Source organism: Equus caballus, chromosome 6 (genome assembly GCF_041296265.1).
Source record: "Equus caballus isolate H_3958 breed thoroughbred chromosome 6, TB-T2T, whole genome shotgun sequence".
Lineage (NCBI taxonomy): Eukaryota > Metazoa > Chordata > Mammalia > Perissodactyla > Equidae > Equus > Equus caballus.
In genome coordinates, this window is record NC_091689.1 from 41687417 (window position 1) to 41701643 (window position 14227).

Below are 14227 nucleotides of genomic sequence, written 5' to 3' on the forward strand. Positions count from 1 at the left end.
ATACCAACCCCAGGGGTGTGCCCCCAAAACTGCAGCATGGAGAAGGAGACAGTGTGTGCTCTCTGCAAGCAGGCAGAGCCTATCAGGAAAGGACCTGATAGTCACACCTGCCCCTGGTGAGGGGTGAGTGGGAGGCAGAGCGAGCCCGGAGTGTTGCTCTCACAGCACTTCCTCCACGTGAAGTCAGGAGTGGGGCGGGGGGGTGCCCCCGACTAGCACAACAGCTCACGTGGGTTGTTGGGCCTTTAGGTCAGAGTAGTGGACAACTAGCCCTGAGGAAGAGGCCAGCAGTCCTGAGTGTGTGTGCCAGGTGATGATAGTAAACCAGGAAAGTAAAGTATTACTTAGAGGCCAAGCTTTGTATGCGATGACAGCAATAATCACCACCGCAGGCTGTGCGGGAGCTGCTTAGTAACGACGGAGGAAAAGAGAGAGAAGTGAAGGGGAGTCTGTTCTCCTGTAAGCTTTTCCCACCCAGTGGAGCTGTGAGCAGTTAGTATTTAAACTCGTTTATATGCACTCTTGCAAGCAAAGGGACTCTTTATACTGTTCGTTTCATTGAGTTGCTACTTACTCCTGCCCTCTGTGTCTGTATTTGCTGTGCGCAGGTCATCTCACCTCAACGCATCCCTGCTACGGTGGCTCCTTCTCTGCTCATGTCCCCCATGGTGTTCACACAACCCACCTATGTCCCAACAAAGGAGAGGGAGAGTGGGCTTTTGCCCCTGGGAAAACAAGAACCAGCTGCTGCCTCCACCAGCCTCCTGCCTCTGCAGAGCCCAGAGCCCTCTGTGATCACCAGCAGCCCGCTCACCAAGCTCCAACTTCAGGAAGCACTGCTGTACCTCGTTCAGGTGGGAGGGCCGCGTCGTCCCTCTTCTTACCCTTACCGATCCTGCTGACCTATTGGTTGCCACTGTGATATAAAGACTCAGTTATCCTACTTAGTACGCCCCCAGAATACTGTTCCTAAACCCCGATGGCTTCTGTGCTCAGTTAGCTGGCTGAAATTCAGAATACTACCTGTGGCTTTGGGAGGCTCACTTCCTCAAGAAGTTTGTAATTTGGAGGGTTGACTAAGTCTTCCAAGCAGCGGCCTGTCAGAGAAGAAGGAAGCACTTACCATATAATTAAACACCCACCGAGAGGGTTCTAGGTGCTGCAGGGTGCCCACACCAAGAGCTCCCCAGTGGGAAATAGATGCAAGAGCCGTCTTGAGCAAGCGGCAGCAGTTAGTGGAAAGTTCAAGCTGCCTGTTCAGACTGTTGAACAAGGAGGAGGAGGAAACGGGTCAGGAAGCAAGTAACAGCTCTGGCTTCCGAGGGCATATTTTACAAATAATTCTGAAACCTGCTAGTAAGACAGGCTGGAAGGAGGGCACTTCTTGTCAGCCATGTGTCTCCCCAGCCTCTCTGAATAATAATGACAGTAACCACTAATATGTACCTGGAGCTCTGTGCCAGGCTCGTCTTTTAAGTGCTTTACACGCATGACTGCACTTAGTCCTTACACAATGACTCTATTATTTTTCTTCTGTTAGAGACAAGGAAACTGACGCTAACTGACTGGCCCAACATCACAGCACTAGTAACTAGTGGAGCAGGGACTCAGCTCCATCTGGCTTCATGCGCTCCTTCCCACCGCACTGGCCTGGGGGCCGCAGTAGGAGCAAGGATGTTGTGAAGATCGCCTTGGGAGCTCTTTCAGCAGTTCACCTGCAGAGCACACCCAAAAAATAAACGACAGGCCTTGAAAAGCAGAATGCCTGTATCTAGACTGCCTTCAGACGCCTCAGTCTGTTAGAGAGTCTTTAAGGAAATGTTTGTGGTCCTTTGCTTACGCTTCAGATGGCTGTTAGAGAGCAGGCTGGTGCTTCTGCAGCTGTCCCATGCTACTGAAAAAGACAGTGGTCTCTATTAGTGAAAACATTTCCTAAGAGTAGTGTATTTTAGAGAGAAGCAAAGGACTGGAGGCTGGAAATCAGCGTCTGAGCGGAAGCAGCAGCACAGTCTGCTGAAGACCTCAGCGGGCGCTTGGGCCGTCCCAACCAGAACATCAGGGTAGAAGTATTGCTCACCTCTCTAAGTCACTCAGGATAATTTCATGAGGACTCACATAGGACAGCTGTAAACTTCCTTTCTGTGAGCAATCAAGAAAAAACCCAAACTGGAAATTTAAAGTTCCATTTTTTTCTGGCTCATTCCATTTAAACCACATTGTTCCAAAGATCTCTGTGCAGGTGCCAAGACTCTGAAAGTCTGGATAAGTCCCTGTACATTGCCGGTTAGGAATGGTATTTATATAATTCCCACTCCGTTTCCTCCGCGCTCTGCCGGACGTTTCGCTTCGCCCGTGTTTTGGACAGCATCTTCTGTGGAGCTGGTAGCAGTCCTGCAGGCAGCCTGCTTTTAGTCTTCGCCTGTCGGGAAGACACAGTCTCATTCGTAGGGACTTTGTGGCTACTTTGTAGGAAGTACAGGGATAACAGCGTTCCTTTCATTCCGTGAGAATAATGCTAACTCTGTGTGTGGGGTGCCAAGAAGGAATGAAGGGGGAGTGTAAATGTGGGTGAATTGCTAAAGCTTTAAAGGATTCGCGTGGGAGGGAGAAGTCTCTAGAATTAAAAACAAAGAAAACCACTGATGAAACCCAAGATTCTCCCTCAGCCCTTAGCCAGGCAAAAGAGCCCAGAGACACCGGTCTAACTGCTACCCGTTTCCAAGACCAAAAACTTTCCATGACTAATGGGAGAACTATACGGGCTTTGATGAGGCACCAGTGAAGCACATTGCAAATAAAACCTTAACTAATGCCCCAAATAAGTATGCGCACCGTAAGAGACTTGGAGGAGATTTGAGAACCACAGCAGTCTCCTAACTAACCTCCAGGAGCCGCTCACCTGGACCGTTTCCTCCCGGTCCAGCCTGCTGTTGGGGCCCTGCGTCCTTTCGCGCAGCCTACCAGGCTCCTCAGACTAGACCTCGTCCATCCTCCACATGGCCGGGCTGCCCATCTGTGCTGTAGGTGATGAGCACCTGCTACTTCACATACCACCGGAAACCTGCCTTGCCTTCAGCCCCACTTAGCATTCACAGATGCAAATAAAAACCGCCAGCTGTTAGAGCGGACAGGTAGAGAGGGGCCTCTTAGGATCAAAATGCTAGTTCAGCTCCGAGACAGGGCAACCTTTTGTTTCTGCCAACCAAATCGTATTCCCTTGGGTCTTTTGATTTTGTTTTCCAGAATGACGACAACTTCTTAAATATCATCTATGAAGCTTATCTCTTCAGCATGACACAAGCAGCCATGAAAAAGACTCTGTGAAAGCAAAACATGTTGAGACTGATTTTCAAGGTCCTCCAGCGCAAGGTTCTTTCCTGTCAAGTGGTGTCACCCTAAATGTTTCTGCCTTTTTAAAAAGTATGTGTAATATGAAGTAAATGTTTCTGACTTTTTTCAGTCAAGCTGTATTTTTCATCACATCCTTCCCTACACCTGGTGCTAAGAATTGAGGGGGTAGAAAAAGTCCTTTGCTCATATCACACAGTAAATGCCAAACTTAAACTACTTTTGTCTTACATGTATGGGGTCACTTCTAGAAGACTTCTCCTCTCTGTAGGAAGGGCTCTTGTGGGAACTTGGTTTCTTGTCTGTTAAAAGTTCAGTCTTTCTTTGAACGCAGAGTGCAAATTTCCCTGTTGCTGAGCTCCCTGTGCCACAGTGTAGGCCCACCACCAGGGGGCAGTGTCACCCCACAGACTAACCTGGTGGACTTGGGACTTTGCTTTTATCAAACTAAACCTTTACAATTGGCTTGTTTTCCCCAGGCCTTTGAAGGGAAATTATTTCTAAAGGTATTTATAGCTAGTTTCTAGAGGATAGTTGTTCCAGGAGTCCACAAATGGCCCAGATTTCCAGTAACACTTCATTTATCCCGGTTCATGTTATTTCCTTTGGACCCAACCAGCAGAATATGCCTGCCTCTGCTTCCGAATGAACAGTTTGTCATTTTTAGCCAAACGTGCTGAGAGGAAGGTCACAGAAGACTTTACAGCCTTTTCTTAGGCTCTAAGGATAGGTTGTGGATTGTTCAGGACCCTGGTGATAAGGATTCTTCAAGCTGTGTAGCAGATTGATTTTTATGTTCACAGAGATGAGGAGCTTCATCTTGGAAGGAGCCTTAGAGCTCTTGCCAAGTTGTTAGGGCCCGAAAGAGTCCGCATGGGAATTAGTCCCTGCTCAGTATTAGTAATAAATAAAGCTTTGCATTTCTATAGTCCTTTTTATTCTCGGATCGTAAAAAGATCTCTAGATGACTGCACAGAAGACAGCCTTTACTCTCATTTCATAGGCTGTAAAAGGAGGCACAGGGAAGTCGGTTTCCTCACGGCTTCTGCTGCCTCGACTTGGTTAGCGCCTTGGAGCTCAGTGCAGGCGCTCCATCAGGCAATGTTCATCAGATGCCGCCTCCGCCCCCTCCCCCGTGCACTTTCTCCTCTGAGGGGAGAGGTGGGCGGAAAAGGAGTCAGCTCTCTCCCGGTCCTTGTCACGTGCCCTCCTTAGACTGAGGCGCCCACTGTTAGTCTCCTGCGTTTAGGAAGGGGTGATTTCTTTTGTTTCTGTGATATCTCCGACAGCATCTAACACAGTGATAAACCCATGTGATGTTCTAACAAGATACTTGAAATTAATAATTGCATGTATATCTCAATATTCTTATAAGGAGAATGGGGCAAGGAGAAAGATACACATGGATCTATTATCCCAAAATCAATGATTGTGCTCACTTCGGCAACACATGTACTAAAATTGGAACAAAGTCAACTATGTACTTAACTGATGGCCAACTTTTTTTAAAAAAAAGTCTGATCTTAATTAGATGTTTAAAGTTACTTCTCTAGCTAGGGAGAAAGGAATTCCATTTTAAAGACTAGCATCTGAGCTAGCAACTGTTGCCAATCTTTTTTTTTTTTTTAATTCTTCTCCTCAAAGCCCCCCAGTACATAGGTGTAGATTCTAGTTGTGAGTGCCTCTGGTTGTTCTCTGTGGGACCCCGCCTCAGCATGGCCTGATGAACGGTGCCATGTCTGTGCCCAGGATCCGAAGCAGTGAAACCCTGGGCTGCCGAAGTGGAGCACAAGAACTTAACCACTTGGCCACTGGGCCAGCCCCAGGAATTCCATTTTAAATATTTCTAATGTATTTGCAGTAGCAAATGGCTAATTTCCAAAATATTTACTTTTCAATATTGAATAAATATAATTAGAAATATGAGTTGCAGCACCTAATGTGAAAAGATGCATATGTACTGATGTGGTGGAGGAATGAACCCAACTCAGCATGGTCAGACCTACACTGCAGGCTTCACTCGGGCCTTTTTAGGTCAACACCACAGTGATCTGTTTTGAAAAATAATAAATTCTCTGTCCTTTACTGGAATGAATCACTTTAAAAGTGACAGGCACAACTCATTTAGACCAAAGACTAAAGTCACCCTTTGAAAGGACACTTGGTGATGGAGTGCTTATTTCTTCTCTATGGCAAAGCAGATGAGAGCTTCTTTGTACAAAGAGCTGTCTCCAGAGAGTCCAAGAAATAGATTGAAAGGGTTATCTAAGGCACCCAAAATTAGATTTCGTATATAAATTATCTTTTCTTTTTCCCATTCTCACCCCAAATTCTGAGACCATCACGGATGCCATCCTAGGTGTCATTGGCTCCCAGGAAGCAGTTTTAAGCTAATTGAATTTTTAATGGAACCCTGAGATATTTGTTCCTAAAGGCAGTATTATCCAATGCAGTGGATTCAACCATGTAGAAATGAAGGAAGTCAGTTCTGCCAAAAGAACACACAGCTTTTGTCGAACAGAGTTAACTTCAATTCCTGGACAGGTGAACTTCTCTGAGATGCTGTTTTTCATTTGTAAAACTAATGTAATACCCACCTCACAGGGTCCTTATGAGGAAAATAGGAGCAACATAGGTAAAATGGCTCCTCTGTGCCATGTGCTCTAGAAGTACGAGTTCCTTCCTGCCTGCTCCACGGTATTTGTTGCGCCCCGTTCTCTGACCCTCAGGGTAAGGCCTGCAGCTGCGGCCGTGGGCTTTATTTGCCATCGGCTGTGACCTAAGTGTTAAGTCTGATATGGATGCTTATGTATCTCTGGTCACTTTGCTATACCCTCTTCTCCCCTTTATTTCTCTATCAATAAAATGAAAACAATAGCGCTTACTCCTTCCTTCCAAAGGAAGTGCCATGAGCTCTTTAAGACAAGAATGTCAGTGTAACCCAAGATGGTATTGTTGTTACTACCCCTGCATTGATGGGTAAAGCCCCATTTAACTGCAAAGACAGAGGAGGGAGTGATGCTAATAGGATTTATAGTCTCTGAGCTTCTGAAAAGATGCACATTGCTCCCTCTCCCCATTTCGAAGGCCCAGCATGGTGGTAATTGCAAAGCGAAAGACACCTTTGTCAGCATCTTCATGACTCCTGGTGTTTGTAGCCAGCCCTGCTGATACCCACAACTGGCTTCTTCCAGCCTTTTCAAAAGGTAGGCCCAGGGCAAAAACATCCCAGACTGAAAGATGACCCCTGAAGGCATACATTGTTTGCATCTGCTAAGTTCATTCTTCTCTCAGACACTTAGCCCGCCTGTGTTTCTCATGTCCCTGGACAGACAGGACTCTGCTTTCTTCCTCTTGAATGAGAAGGGTGCAGATGAGAGAAGAAGTGCCTCTCCTCCTGAAGAAATTCCAACTGTTGGATAACATTAGCTCTCTTCAGTTCTCTTGGATGTTAAAGAGAAAACTAACTGTTGACATGTGTTAAGGCTATGTCCCTGGGCATGAAGGATGGGAGTGTCACGTCAAAGACCAGGCCCCTGAACACCAGGCTTCTCTTGGGTTCAACCACATGTCAGTACAGATGCCAGGAAGGAGATAAGCTCAGAACTGAACTGTAAAGGACAGTTCTTTATTCTGCAAGGCTGGAGGAGGGTGGAGGTATAGGGTGCAGTATTAGGAATGATGTCTCCAGACTCTGACAAATTGGCTGCTCACTCCTCCCAGCCATAGAGAAGCCTTTTTTGCCACAGTGCCTGGCCTGTCCAGATGTGTGCCTCCTCCGTCTTCAAAGAAATCAGCTTGCTTCCCAGGCTTTGGAACATCGAGCCATCTTTAAGGCTAAATTTGTCATTTGCAGCCAGCAGGTTGTAGCAACACTTCATCATGTAAAGTTGCCTGGCTGCACAGATTGGTGGGTCTCCCCAGCATTTTGCTGAGTGTTTGATTTCCAGGTTTCAAGTGCTCGGCATCCCCCTCCCTCTTACAGTTAGGGGAGGGAGAGAGGCAGTTACAAACACCTGGTATATTTAACTCAACCTGAGTATCTGGATAGGTTTTCACCAAATTGGGTTGTGAGTAATGCCTTCCAGCAGTTTAGAGCCTTGAGAATAGTACATGACAAGAACTACCTGTGCACACTGTGGTCTTAAGACGTCGGGGTCCCTGGGCAGTTGGAAGCAGAGCACGGCGGGGTGATGTTCTTCAGGGCCGGGCGGTGCAGACAGGCCTGTCGCGGAGCCGCTAGCACAGCCCAAACTGTGCAGCCTGGGTTTCTCGGACAAGGTCACCAAGGGCTCGGCAAGAATGAAGTAAAGAATGTTCTAAATAGGCAAGGGAAAGGGTGAGAGTTGTAAGCCAAAATCTAAGAATTTCCCTAAAAGTCGGAGGAGCAAGACAAAAGGCACTAACTACCGAGGTGAACGTCAAGGTGGAGCATCCCACAGAGGCTGGCAGGCCCTGAAGCAGACGCTCCAGAGACGCGGAAGGAGTGCCCCGTTCAGCGATGCCGAGCAACAAGGCCGCTGGTCTAGAAGGCAATATGCTCAGTGGGCCCGTGGTGGAAGCTGCCAGTCCCGTCCACACGCACTTCTGTGGAAGGTGTGCCTAGTGGAAGGAAGTTCCAGCTCCGAGAGATTTCTCTCTTCCTATCACCTGGCTGATAGGTACTGCCAACCATGTCTTTCCTCAGCACAGTGATAGCCTACACAATCAATTTAAGGGCTCACCAAGATGGCAGTCCCAACATGTAGGCTGCCGCGAGCTCCTTATCCCATATGATAAAGTGCAAAGAACATGGTCTTAGAGTCAAAAGAGATCTGGATTTTAATTCCACCACCTCCTGCCTCTTTCCTCAACCAAGAGAGGAATAGGGGAAGACATGATTTTCTGTGTGCTTCTCACAGAAATGTAGCAATTGTCCCTTAGAGTCAGAGGCAGCCATGCTCAGCAGTGGCATTTTCTGTTGGAGAGCGGCCCCGCAGACTGTGCCATGGACGGAGCTTGCTCCTCACTCCCCTCAGCCTTAAAGTTTAGGTGTATCTCAGCCTCTCTCTGTGCCATTTATGGCTCTGTCGTAAATCTGTCTGGAATTCTTCATGATGCTTTTATATTTTCTGCCCATAGCACTTCTCCAGGGTTATGATTTCCTTCAGTTTTATTCTCTTCTGTGCGCATAGTAGTTGGCTCAGCATGCCCAGAGGCTAAGAAACTGTGGCTTGACAGAAAATCCATAAATAACAGACCCTGATGGGATGAGGGGGCTCTGTTCTGTTGTGAAGTGCCTAGCCTGTGTGTGAATGTCCATGACCCATCAGATGTCCCTGTCTTCCTTAGGCCAAACTCAGTAATGTCGGCTAAAAAGATAGGCACTCCTAACTTTGGATTCCTAGAAAATTTTCATCCTTCTCAGTGCTCTTCCTTCCCTTTAGCCTTCTTTCCCTGGGAGATATCAGAGGAATGTGCTCATTCAGGTTCATATATCCAGAAAGTATGTGTGTCTTTCCCGTCCATTGCAAATGAGCTGCTCTTCCGCAAACTCTTCACCACATGCCAAGTTTGGGGCCACTTCATTCAGGCATGCGTGCATGCATCATTCATCCATTCATTCATTCACTCAGTAAAGATGTATTCAGCTCTCTGTGTGTGGAGACACAAGGGTGACTAAGACCTGGTCCCTGCCCCCAAGATCTCACAGTACAGGTTGAAGGGAGACAACATGATAAGGTCAGTCACTGATATATGTGGGATATTATGGCACGCCTGAAGCAACTAGGAGGTTTAGAGAAGGCTTTCAGGAAGACGGTGCCTAAGCTGGTTCGTAAAGGATGGTGAAGAGTTGGGGAAATGGGGGCAGGCAGGTGTTCAAGGCAAAAAAAGGTGGCGTAAGATGAAGGCAAGGAGCAATCGTGTGTGTGTGTGTGTGTGTGTGTGTGTGCATAGTTAGGTGGGAGGAGGGGAGGCAGAGTACAAGCCGCTCAGTATTGCTGGAGCTTAAATGAAGAGATAGAGGGTGGCGGGAGAAAGCACAGGCCAGACTCTGTAGACAATGGAGAGTCATCAACACTTCAAGCAGGAAGGGCCGTGGCCAGATCTTCAGTTTTCGCCCATTACTGGCAGCTGAGTGGAGGAGGGAATCCAGGAAAGATAAGATGTGAACTGGATACACTGTTGGGAGGTTGTGGCCGTGGTCCAGGTGGGAAAGGATGGCGGCCTGATCCAAGGCAATGGGAGTTGAGATTTTTTTTAAAAGAAGAGACAGATTTAAGAAATATTTACGAAGCGAAATTGATAAGACACAATTATTGATCATCTGTGGATAGTAAAGAAGAAGTCAAGGATGACCCCCAGTTTCTAGTTTGGTTGACTAGGTTGATGATAATGAGGTTAAATGAGGAAATACTGGCTAGAGTTAGTAATAAAAATAATAGCAGATAGCACCTATTAAGTTCTTCGTATGTACCAGGCACTATTCTTGGCACTTAGTACATTATTTCATTTGTTCGTCACTGAAACCTTGCAGGATGTCCCCTATTTTGTGGCTGAGGAGCCTGAAATTCAAAGTTCATTTCTTCTTAATTGAAGATGAAGGGGCTCCGTTCTGCGCTGAGTCCATCAGAGGCAGAGCTGTTCTTTCCCATAGGCCTGAGCTGAACACGGGATGGGGAGCAGGAGGCAGCAGGCCATGTTGCAGGCCAGCCTAGACTTGGGGAAGGAGAGCCTGCAGCGTGTGCTTCCCCGAGATTTCCCCTGGAGCTGACGACAGCACTCAGGGCCCACCACAGGAATTATGGGCTCTGGGTCCCAGGGTCTGATCCTGACATTCTATGAGTGTGGAGACCATTTCCCTAGGTATCCACAAAGGGCCCCACAACCCCACACAGTCTGTGGCTTCCAGCAGAGTCTCTCCGGAAAGCATCCCCACCTCCCTGGGCAGGGGGGCGTGTCTCTGCCAGGGTCTCCAGACAGGCCCCTCATCGAGCCCTGGGAGCCTCTCCACCACTTCAGCTGGCAGCCGCTCGGGTTCTCTGAGGGAAGCAGCAGCCACTCTGTGCTGGGGCCTGCAGATACTCACCTGGCTTAATGGATTGAAATGGGGTGGCAAGGGGAAGGGCTGGGAGCCAGGACTGCTCCCCTTTTCTCCCCACTGCCCGGGCCTGGCTGCCAGTAGGGCGCCCTGCCCTGTGTGAATGCCAGCAGCCAGGGCACGTAGAGGCAGCCTCCTGCAAAGGGAAGAGCAAGGCCAGGAGGCCTGGGTTCCAGTTCATACTTTGCTGTTAACCTGCTGCATGGCTTTTTCCCCCTCTCTGGACGTCAGTTTCTCTATCTATAAAATGAGATGGTTGGACTTGATAACAAAAAATAATGCCTCATATCTGCAGTTCCAGACTCAGCAACCCTGTGACCCGGGTGTTACTGTGACCACTTCATGCGTGAGGCCCCGAGATGGCTGTTAGCCAGTGGGGACTGGCGCTGACTGGGGCCATTTCAGGGAACCCCCACTAACACAGATGCTGGAGGGCTTCCGTTTATTCCTCATACCCCGCTCCAGTGGGGACAGGCAAGAATGACATCCTCCACAGCACGACTTCAGCTGAAGCCTGCAGACCCTTTGGGATGGATTGCCCTTTCAGTTCTAAAGACCACCAATTCTGCAGATTCAAGTTTTTCTTCTTTAGTGCCACCCAGTTGTCCATCGTAGGGTGACCACATAACCTATCATTCCAAACTAGGATACTTCTGAGCTTGAATTATTAATAATTACACCAGACAGTAGACATAAACTTGGAGCATCTTGGGCAAACGGGGACAAATGGTCACCACATATTTCACTGTATGCACCCCGCAAAAATCCAGCACCGGAGATACCCCAGTTCAGCCATGCATTTAGCACCAGTCTTAGACTAAGCCTAAAAGAAATCATACTGCAGGCAAGCAGCTACCCGTAAAGTCGGGGGCCCAAGTTCTGGGCCTGGCTCGGTCATTAGTTTGTTGTGTGTAATAAAGCCAGGTTATGTAAACACTCTGAGCCACAGCTGCCTCTGTCAAACGAAGGGTTTTAACTAAATGTGGTTTCTTCCAGCCTCAACATGCAGCTTCCTTTCTCCTTTTGGGTCCTTCCTTTTTGGTTAAGATGGAACTTCAGGGGAGGTCACTGTCAAAGGTCATGAGTGTAAAATGGCCACTACTTTCTTTGTTTCCGCTGCCCCTTGGATATAGGCCCCCTCCATGCCCAGGACAGGGGTGCTTGGAATTATGGTGAGAAGGCTTTGCAGTCCCATTTTGGCTCTGCCATTGACCTGATCTGAGGCACTGGGCAGATCCCATACCTAAGCCTCTCTTAGAGAGTCCAGCGCTGGTCTTGCATACCAGCCTGCGAGTGGGCCTGGCCAGTCATGTGGCCCCCTCCTGCTTCTCTGAATTGCCTTTTGCTGCTTAGCTTGGGACCACTCTGTGATCTTGGCCAAAAGCACAGATTACAAAATGTGAGCATGAAAATGGATCTTGTGAGATCATGATCCAACTCTTTCATTTTACTGATGAAAACCCAGGCCCAGAGTGGAGTGTTGACCTACCCAAGGATATGCAACTAGTCAGTGGTGGAACCAGGACCAAAACCTTGGCTTCTGCATGGCAGCTGCCTTCTTTGACTTCATCTGTCCCTTCCCACAACACAGCACAGCTCTCTCCTCCCCTAAGGGACTCAGGCATTAGTCAACCTTTACAAGTCTGTGTTTATTTATAAAGCTGCAGCTTCTCCTTCCAGCATCTGAAAGCGTTTTGCAGGCATTAATTAAGGAAGGTTCACAGCAAGCCCAGGAGGGAAAGAAGGAAGAGTTTGGGGGGATCCTTTAAAGGACCAGTTTTCCCTGCTGGGTGCCTCTCTGTTTTTTCTTTAATTTCTTAGTCTCCTGCAAACACACACACACACACGTATACACACACACAACCCCTGAGGCCATTTCCGGCAGCCTTCTGGCATCCTTCATAACAAGCCTGTCTAACCCCACCCCATGCATCCCTGAGTCTAGTCCCCTGTAGACTGACCCCGACCAGCGGTGCCCACTGGATGCTCCACAGTCAGACGGAGGTGGACGGGGCCTCTTTCCTCACCTCATACAACCCTCATCCCACACCCCTCCTCTTCCAAAGATTCACTCGTGAGTGCTCTGCACACTTCAGCTCAAATCATCTTCCACACTGTGGAGAAATAATCTTTTATTTTTTCTCCCATTAAGGTGGGAACGGTTCATAGGAGAAGGCCAGGACCAAGAAGAAAGGTGCGTCAGTGTCCATGGCAGACCGCCGTATCCAGCTCCTGGGGCTGCCGTAACAAAGCACCCCAGACTGGGGCTGGAACAGCAGGAATTTACTGTCTTCCAGTTCTGGAAGCCAGAAGTCTGAGGTTGAGGTGTGTCAACAGGGTTGGCTCCCTCTGACGGCCGTGAGCAAGAATCTGTTCCGTGCCTCTTGCTCATCCTCCGGGGCTTTGCTGCGATCTTTGGCGTTCCTTGGCATGTAGAAGCATCACGCCAGTCTCTGCCTTCATCTTCACGTAGTGTTCTCCCTGTGAGTGTGTCTGTCTCCAAATTTCCCCTTTCCATAAGGATACCAGGCAGATTAGATTAGGGGCCCACCCTAATCCAGTATGACCTCATCTTAGCTAATTATCTCTGTAATGACCCTATTTCCAAATAAGGTCCCGTTCTGAGGTACTGGGGGTTAGGACTTCAACATATGGATTGGGGGGCGGGGGACACAATTCAACGCAAAACAACTATTTTACTGAAATTCCACGAATCAGGGGTCCCTGCTAGATGAATTAGTCTGTCACTGATGGCTTGAGTGACGTACATGAGGAATTCTTCTATTCAGACACCAAGATTGTGACCCACTGACCAGTGGCTGGAGTTTCTACCTGGAGGGCCAAGCGTGCTGTAAATTAGCTGTGGATGAGTGTCTTTCGAGCTGGCCTGGCGGGGCTGTGCAGAATGCTGAGTAGTCTGGTCTCACTGCGGGTTCCTCGCTAGGCGTGGGGAGCTCTAACCCTGAGTGACCAGAGTCAGGAACTCTGTCTTATTTGCTTTTGTCACTTCTTGGATTCTGTTCTTGAGGTGGATCAGACCCGGGTGGACTGCTCTGGGCACTGGGCCCAGGAAGAGGCGGTGCTGTGCTGCCTGCTGGTGCCCTGCAGCTCTCTCTGTGCGTTTGATCGAGTTCCTCCCCCTGGTGCTTTCTGCCTTGCTCCTGCCCGCGCTCTGCTGCTGCGGCTGCTCTTTTGTTTTCACTGTTTCTCTCTCTCAATCTCTGTCTCTCTCTCCACCTTGGGCTCGCAAAAAAATTGAGTTAACTGTACTCTTTAGATTATATAAACTTTCATTATTAGTTTGGACTGGAACTCTTTTTAATTGTCCTCATTTCTTCCCTTTTATGTGCAAACCACACTCCTGTTCCCTTCTTCCCCAGCAACTCCCCGCAGCTGTGCCGTCGAGTCTGACGCCCCTTATGTTTGTGTGTGCTCTCACAACACGTGTCTTGTTTTGTGTGCATGAATTTATTTTCATTTTTATTGAGGTATAACGTGCAGATCGAGAATGCAGTCTCTTAAGTGTGCAACTCAATGAATATTAGAAGTAACTATATACGTGTGTCTGGGCATGTGTGTTAACCCACCACCCAAATGAAGACACAGAACATTTCCAGCACCCAGAAGGTCTGTCACGCCCCTTCTCAGTCAAAACTAACCCCCCAGAGCTCCCATGGTTCTGACTCCTATCGTCATAGATCCCTGTCTTGAATTTCACCTAAACGGAGTTATACAGCTTAGTCTTCACGGTCTTTGTTATCCGGCTTCTTTCATTCATCATTATGTTCCCTTTTTTGT

The 14227-nt window shown here is 48.3% G+C and overlaps 1 protein-coding gene across 2 annotated transcripts in view; it reads left to right on the forward strand.

Moving 5' to 3' along the window:
* Positions 1-3459, forward strand: part of DCP1B (decapping mRNA 1B) — a 53116-nt gene extending 49657 nt beyond the window's left edge. For both annotated transcript variants that reach the window (XM_023642896.2, XM_023642899.2), the window contains 2 exons: positions 609-854; positions 3244-3459. In XM_023642896.2, the coding sequence (XP_023498664.1) occupies positions 609-854; positions 3244-3324 (327 nt within the window). In that variant the 3' untranslated portion in view covers positions 3325-3459. The remainder of the gene's footprint in view (positions 1-608; positions 855-3243) is intronic.
* Positions 3460-14227: the final 10768 nt, after the last annotated feature.